Here is an 8,442-nt window from a genome sequence, read left to right as displayed (position 1 = left end):
TGATTTTCTTACAGAAAGAAAATTACAAGTATTTCAGCCTTTTATTTCTGGGAAAAAAAAATGAAATCCTGGCTCTGAGAAATCAAAGCTTGGCCAGTGCTCAAATTCTCTTGTAAGAAGCAAACTCAGATTCATTTAATGTTTCTGTATGAAGAATAATGTTGCGTTCAAAAGGCCTTTCTCCTGCGCCACACCAAGAACTCTGCTTCACAAATCTGAATCAGAATCCTATTAGTATCCAGAGCTTAGAGCTATGTTTTTATTAGGAAAGAAGGTACTTCCCAGCCTCGCCAAATGAGATTGTGACACAACCATTGAGTCAGATAATCAAGACTGAACACCTCTTCAGTTGCTACTTGTGCATTCTTAGAATCCTCTGAGAGTATAAACATCAAATTGTGGGAAAAGGCATTAAAACTAACAATACACACATGCTACAAGACAGAAGTTTTTGATGTTGTGATCAAGAAGTTCTCTGGAAAGACTACTGAACCGAAAGCCTGGTTCAACTGAGAAATAAAGTAGTAAAATGGGGACAGAGGGCAAGTCTCAGTACAAACGTGAACCACAGCCACTGATACTGTGTTTCCTCAGGTATGTGATTGACAGCCACATCACAGACCTTTCACAAAAATCAACAGTTAGTTTGCATACTTGCACCGTACAATTTTAGATATAATACTTTTAGGAAAAGGGATGGGTCTATCATTTACACAAAGAACGAGATGTGAAGAAACTCAAAAGGGCAGTTTTTCCAGCCATTGCCACTGAAGGAAATACTTTGAGCCCAGTGACTGGTTCACTCAATAATTGTCTGCAGACAGATTGTTTCGCCTTTGGATTAACCAAAACTGGTCACAAAGTGAAGAGACAGACATAATGCAGAAAGCAGTTTCCTCTCTCCCATCAAAATGCAACCTCAGGAGAAAGATCAGTAACTGATTTCAAGAAAAACTCTTAAGACTTACCCGAAGAAGTTCAACACAACCATTATAAACTGACCTGTTCTTGGCCTGGTACCCAGAATGTGGGTGCCATTATACCAGCACAGACAGTTTTACCTGGACTGTTAGGCAGCACAGCTCCTAAAATGAGTTAGTGTCACCTCCCAAGAACTTTGTCAGTTTACAAATTCAGATGCCAAATTTCAGTTTTCTTCCATGAGGAGCAAGAAGTGATGATGAACAGTTCCAGCCATTTTCACATTTTCTGCCCTCGGAGAGAAGCACTAGCAAGCACAGGACTTAGATGCACAAATGCAAGCTTGATAGACAGCAAGTAGAAAGAAAAATTCTCTTCCCATTCATAGCATATCCATCTACTCTGGATTCCAGTGATGACATATATTCAGAAACATGACACTGATGTAGAATAAAATGAGTCCCACAACTGATCTAAAATTTGAGAGTGCTACACTGACACTTGAAAGATAAAAAATAAACTGAAGGAAGACTTAGTATTATTTGTTTTCCTTTATAATCTAAACTGATTTGTATATTGTAGCATATATCCTTAAATCCTCTGATACGCTGCTTGAGCAGAGACCCAGGCTGCAGCAGTCTCATCTCACATATTTTGTATTATTTCTCTGACAAACCCCAGTGGTACAATTTTCCTTCAAATCTTAGTTTACTCCCAGGAAAGTCTCTCACAAAATTTTCAATGTACATCTCTCAAACCAATTCAGAACTGAATTTACTGTTTTAAGTAGTAACTTTTGCAGTAGCAATTTGACAACAGATTCTTGGCATTTGTGCAGACCTGCATTTGCTCATTTTCAAATAAGTCATTTCCTTCACCACAAGATGCATCTTGCTTCTAATTTACTGACCATACATCTTAAAGGTTCTTATTCACCAACAAACTCACTCATTCTGACTTTAAAATACAGAAATGCATGTTGCTAATTCTGGCAAAATTAATGCTATACCAAACTCAATTACTGAGAATGAAAGAATATGTCATAAACTTTTCTTTTTTCCTAGTCTTAGTCTAAATGAGCCGGGTTTTGTGCAGCTGACTTTTCTGAAGCAGAATACTTTTTCCCTGGTGCAGACAAACAGATCAAATGAAATTTTCCAGAATGACCAAACACACACCAAGACCATTCAGGTTTAGCTCCCATTACTAACAAAGCACTCCCCTCACGCCCAAGTAATTATTTAGATAAAAAATAAACATTAATCAAACGTTTTAAAAGCATTAGCAAAGACATTACTGTAGACTACATAGATGTGGAACAGACAAGGATTCGTCTTATCGAATTTCTAACTACAGTCAGTACCAGAAACTATTGGGAAAATAAAGAAATTTTTACTGGAGAGACATCCACCATGCGCCCAAGTTTCTTTCCACTTAGGTTTCCAAATCCCTTGAGAACCAGGAGCAACGCCTACCTGTAACAGAAAACAGATTCTAGTGATAAAGCCACAACAAACAATTTGCTGGACACTTCTGTTGCAGTCTAGAGGCTGCAACATGGACCTGCAGACTGTACTGATCCTGTTCAGCTTCATCAGAACCTTTAACCTCTGCTAACTTTAGCACTTAAGATTTATTTTAACAGTGAAAAAGGTGTTTCAAAGTTTACTTTGCTTTTGTTCTAGACCTGAAGCAGAGCCTGTGGGTCCAAAAGACAGCCTGTTTCCTTTTTAAATCAACTTACGGGGCTGCAGGAATTGAGAGATAATACCTCTTTTTACAAATTGTCTCACTTAGATACCTAGTGGGATTTTCAAAAGATTACAGAAAGTTATCCTGTGTATTTCAAGTAATTTGGGAAAGGTAAAAGAAAATCAGACTGAAATGAGGAAAAAAAAAAAAAAAAGATACACACACACTTCCTGCCCCAAGAGCATCAGTGAAGATTGGGTTCAATGTGAATTCAGTTTAAATTAAATGAAGACGTCTCAGTGGCTTTAGTAATGGCCTTATTCCATCCCTCCCCGCCTCCACACACACACACTCCCTCAGTAAAGCCAATTAAGTAGGAACTAAGCCTTTCTTCCTATATCACTAGGGCAATGGTGCTGCTAGTTCCAGCAAAGCTCCCAAATACTCTGCTCACAGATTGTACTGGCCAACAATTAGATCACTCCTGAGTTAAAGAAATGCCCAGAAGCAATTATGTGTAAGCACTATTTTCTTTCAAAGCACAATGGAAAGTTGGCATGTACTGCATTTACCAGAACTGTAATCTGGTTTAAACATGGGTTTATTTTTTAAAATCTTCAGCTCTCACCTATAGACTATTCCAGAACCCTGTGAGTCAGCAGATAGTTAATGTTTATTAAAAAGCTTCCTTCTTTAAGTCACCTTTACTTCCTCTCGGTACTTTGCAGAAAGTGTGAAAAGAACTACCCCATCAGCCTTTGCTATAGGCAACCGTCTACAACTGTCCAGAATCTAGTACATGAAGTATTCAGCATGCAAAATTGAATTTTGATATATAGACCTCTAATAAATCAAGTGTTTCACAGACTACAGAAAATTTAAGTAAACAGCAGCCATATAACAGACAGCTCCTTTCAGGTATTTACAATATACCACGTCACGAGTTTAGGTATGCTTTTTTCCTTTGTCCTCTTACAGATACTCATGGATTTTAAAGCATCTCAAATGATCAGATGTTTAAAGGAAATAAGACACTACACAGGTAAACAACATGGTTCTATTAAAAACTATCTTTAACCATGGCACTCAGTGACAGCAATACAATACTTTTTGTCCACAAAGCGACTAATATAAAAATATGCCATAAAATCATCTGTAGACTAGTATGCTAGTAGATACATGTAATCATAACATTATTTTATAAACTCTTTCCTGAGATACCTTGGGTTGTTTGATTTTCTTGTGTTACTGGATGCATTATATTTGATTCACCTAAAACAATTGTAAAATATTTTGTATGTGCAGGACACTCAGTAACATGTAAAAAGTAGTATGTAAATATATGTCAAAGAAACAGCTCTTAAAAATTATGCACTTTTTTACTTTGTTACTTTTTTTTAACATTTGGCTCCTTGGGAAATGGAAGGGAAGAGCATGACAAACCTGAAATTAGAGCTATGAATTGACAAAAAACAGCAGGAAAGCATTTCAGGAATGTTAGAAGTTGGAATATAATACAAATGACACAAAGAGAAAGCCATAATTCATGTTGGCTATGTATTGTCTTATAAAGCAACTGGATATATTTTAGTCAGTTCACAGTATAATAAATATCTTTACTAATCTGTTTTGGAAGAGCAAATGTCTTTTAGGGTTTCAAGCTCCTCTATAAGTTTCTTGTTCTGAACTTCTAGCACTGCAACACGACTCTCCAGACATTTTATGTATTCCTTCTTCCGACGTCGACATTCTTTAGCAGCTTCCCTGCAAAAAGCAGAAGTAAAAAGTGCAAACAAAAAAGCCATTTGCATGCCATTAGAAAGCTCAGCAGAGTATGGAGACTATGACAGAATTCCAAATTTTTGAATATCTCCCAAATCAGTTTGAAAACACTAAGCAAAACTGGGTTCCACAAGGGCCTCAAGTGTCTGTTTCTCAAGTTCATATGGCAATCTGTAGAATTGCTTCCTCTCATGCCTTGATTAAAGTTCATAATAAACAAGGTCCAAATCAAAGACAGTTATTCTGCTTTATGACAATAAAGATCTTTGAGGGCCTTGAGTTCCTCAATGAGAGTCTTGTTTTGGTTTTCAAGCACAGCCACACGATTTTCAAGACATTTGACATATTCTTTCTTCTTCCTGCGACATTCTCTGGCAGCTTCCCTGGAACCAATACAAGGCAAATGACTACAGGAACAGCCACAATATGGCAAAGACTGGATAAATGAAATTACCTGCAATCCCTGCAGATCCACAATAACAACAACAACAACCACCAACTGTTGGATTGCACAAACAGAACAGCAGATAACAGCCATAAGCAATAACATGGTTAAAATACAATTCAACAATACAACTAGAACTTGAAACAAATTCAGCATCAACAAATACAAAGATGGAATTAACACACAGAGGAACTGAGAAAAGCAGTGAGCAAATGACAACATATTGACTTTAGCTGTACTAAACATTAAGACTGAAAGCAGCATTTCTTCTTCCAGTCACATTCCATTTTGTGTGTTTATCAGGAGTATTATCTTCTGCAATCAAAATCTTCAAACCAAACCTAAATAATTTACTTTCAGAAAACACAAGCGTAACACTACTCTCTTCAGATAAAAAGCTAGATGCCAAGCTTACAACCTGCCGTAATTTTTTTACCTTAATGTAGCAATCTAAAGTAAAATTTGAGTCAAAACAAATACAATTTATTAGGATTTTAGAACTGTCCACCTGAGCACATTTCAGCCACATGCAGCTGAGCTTTTTTCGTTGCTGGCAGATGGTAGTCTAAAGCTATTCTCATAGCTCTGCTCAGAATTCTGTTATGTTGAAGCTAACTAAACATTTTGGGTAAAATTTTCAAAAGCATGTCACTGAACAAGTATTCAGTTACAGAAGAATTTTAGAAGTACTGGGAGTCCACCCCTTTAACATCTTAGGACATGATAAATTGTCAAATTGTGAGAATGTAGCTTTCCAGGAAGTTATATGAGAGAGAACATAGATGCTAGTTTTAAAACTGAAGAGAGGAGAAACAAAAGGAGGCACAACAATGCAGCAATCATTGTAAGTAATTTAAAATAAAGGACAGGCATGAGAGCAAAGCAATACCATTAGTTCAATCATAAGGCAAATGACAATCCAATGTACTAGAGATCTGCACCGTAGACTATTTCTTCCATTAATCTAACTGCCATTGATAGTGGTGGCTATGCAATTAAAAAAAGAAAGAGTCCCCTAAGCATAGCAAGAAGAAGCACAGAGAAAGACTCTGCATTTACAGCATACAGGCAAGTCCCTGACAACTAATTAGAAAATACACAGCAACCTCACACAATATGCCTCACAGAATGACAGGGGGGACACTGCACAATAACTTATCCCAGTAGCCAGGTATTTAGGAAAGTCTATAAGTATCATTCCATCCTAGAATAAATCCTGTTCACAGTATCATTAATGGACAACTGTTAATGAGATCCTCAGATATCTTCCTAACGAATTCTTTGCTGGGATGTTTCAAGATGGACAAACCCGTACTGGGCATTTTACTGTCAGAGGGTGGGGAAGAGGGGGAAATCAGCAATAAATATACCTCCAGATTATCATAAAAATTATCAGAAAGGGACAACAGTAATACTGATTTCTGAATTAGGATCGAAAAATCCATGGTGATAAGGTCAACTCTAACTTTCCAGAGTTAACAGCCAACACAATGTCATAAGGATGTGGCATGACTGACAAAAAATTTCTTGCCTTCCCTTCGTCAACTGCAGGCAGTGCTCAAGACCTTAAGAAGAAAACTTCACTAGAAAGTTTTGGGGGGGTTTTTTTGCAACATTGACTACTAATTGTTATACAGTCTTACCTATTTTTCATAAGTCTCAGCTCTCTTTTGCGTGTTGCCTCTTCTGCCAGTTGCTGAGGGCTATGCAAAGTCCCTGGTGAGGCTGCCATTACCACTCCCTGAGGTAAGGTAGTAGCGGGAGTCCGAATCTGGTAAGCTGGCATGTCTCCAGTGGCAGCTGTGTAAGAGAATCATATTTTAAACTTTATGTCAAAAAAGAACTATGCAAAAGTCTTTCTGGAAATAACAGATTTCTGTTGATGAGTTATCCAGGACCGCTCCTACATAAAATATTTCACAGGCCTGTAATGTCACAACTACATTTGTTCTCTTACTGCTGTTTATTTACATGCTGTAAAATAAGTTATCTAAATTGCTCTAGCATGTGGCCCCACCAGCCAGTCAGACCGAAGCCTGTGAAAGCTTCCACACGGCTCTTTTCAGACAACATAAGGAAAGCTGTTTGAGAAACGCTGTCAGAGCATCCACGCTTATATCCTGTTTCCACAATGCCACAAAAAGACGGCCCTGCTGTTGCAGCCACTGAGGTTTATATGCTACCCCTGTTCCCTAACAGAGGCTTCAGGAGTCAGCTTTCTCCTCCTTCCCTCTGAAAGCAACAGTACAGCCTTACTGCTTCTCCTCCCCTTACAGCAGCAGTTTGGCAACCCTTGGAAAACCCGTGAGAGCTGCTGTTGCCAAAGGGAAAAGGAGCAGACAAGTACTCATGGTGAATAGGAGTATGTTCCTTGAGCAAGAAGACCACAAATAGGATGCAGCAGCATTAGCAGGCAAAAGGAGGTAGTGGCAGTCGCACAGGAAGGGGTGTAGCTACAGAGTAATCAGAGTGCAAAAGTTCAGATTCAGCTCCTGAGCCTACCCCTTTTGAGCGCTCCCCAAGCTAAACACAGATCTGAAATCTGACGTGTTATTTGGAACCAATACCTTTCTGATGGTCTTACTTCATTTCTTTATTTCGGAGGTACTTTGCTCCTACATGATGTACCCCAACTATAAAACACTGTGAGAGGCCTAAGTACTTGTGTCTTGCCTGACACAGGGGGGGAAAAAAAAAAAAAAGTGTCCCTTTTCAAATTATAAGCAAGTATTTACCTATTCCTTTCCATAAATAGTTTATATTATTACAAAACAAAACTTCCAATTTTGACATTAAAGCAATAGAATAGATGAAATTTCAGGGGCTGTTATATTATATTTAATATATACTTGAATTCTCTAAAGCAATTTCAAATAACGGAAAAACTTAACTCGGAAAAATAAAATGTAAGCAAAAACACTTTATGGAAGCTGAGCAGAGCAGAGCAGTAAAGAGACATCAGTCAACTACAGGGGGGAAAAAACAAAACCTAAACTTAATTTAAAAATTACTATTTTACTCATTAAATTAATTCAGGTGCTTCACTAACTACACACAAAAAACCAAGGATCAAGCTGTGTTTAGACTACAATTCCACAGCCATGTCCTGAAATCATTAGCAGCTTAAACACTGTGCACCTCCCTCCTCTTTCAGTCGTGTGGGTAAAAGCATTTGTGGAATTACAAGATGAACTGGACCAGTGAACTGACCTGAGTGACAGATAATCGCCTGGGGATGAAGGAGGGAGAGAGAAATCAGCCCAGGATAGCCCTGTGAGCACTAACAGGCAGCTGCCATGAACACTGGGTTCGTGCATCTACAAGAGAATTACTTAACCCTTTCTTCAAATTTTCCACATCTCTTAGCAGTCCCAGCTATGTAAATGGGACAAATACTTCAGCTCACTATTTATAAAAATGGAATTTTACAAATTCTTCAGGCTCACCTTTATGCTGGCCACATTACATACATTTTATAGACTCTGAGGTAAGAACTACCTTTTTCTCTCTCTCTCATCACTAGGTAAAAAAGAGATGTTATCTTAGTTTGCACTAGCTACAGTGAATTAGAAATCCAAGTGAACTATTTTACAGATCAAGTA

At 38.0% G+C, this 8,442-nt stretch overlaps 1 protein-coding gene across 6 annotated transcripts in view; it reads right to left on the bottom strand.

Moving 5' to 3' along the window:
- Nucleotides 1-3,656: 3,656 nt before the first annotated feature.
- Nucleotides 3,657-8,442, bottom strand: part of CREM (cAMP responsive element modulator) — a 28,655-nt gene continuing 23,869 nt past the window's right edge. For 3 of the 6 annotated variants that reach the window (XM_010084032.1, XM_010084035.1, XM_010084036.1), the window contains 2 exons: nucleotides 6,484-6,640; nucleotides 3,657-4,778 (listed from right to left, as the gene is read on the bottom strand). In XM_010084032.1, the coding sequence (XP_010082334.1) occupies nucleotides 4,634-4,778; nucleotides 6,484-6,640 (302 nt within the window). In that variant the 3' untranslated portion in view covers nucleotides 3,657-4,633. The remainder of the gene's footprint in view (nucleotides 4,779-6,483; nucleotides 6,641-8,442) is intronic. The other 3 variants (XM_010084033.1, XM_010084034.1, XM_010084037.1) reach the window with 1 other exon arrangement.

Source organism: Pterocles gutturalis, unplaced genomic scaffold (assembly GCF_000699245.1).
Source record: "Pterocles gutturalis isolate BGI_N339 unplaced genomic scaffold, ASM69924v1 scaffold23275, whole genome shotgun sequence".
Taxonomy (NCBI): Eukaryota; Metazoa; Chordata; class Aves; order Pterocliformes; family Pteroclidae; genus Pterocles; species Pterocles gutturalis.
Note: the sequence above shows the minus strand (reverse complement) of the source record. Positions and strands in the feature narration are given on the sequence as shown.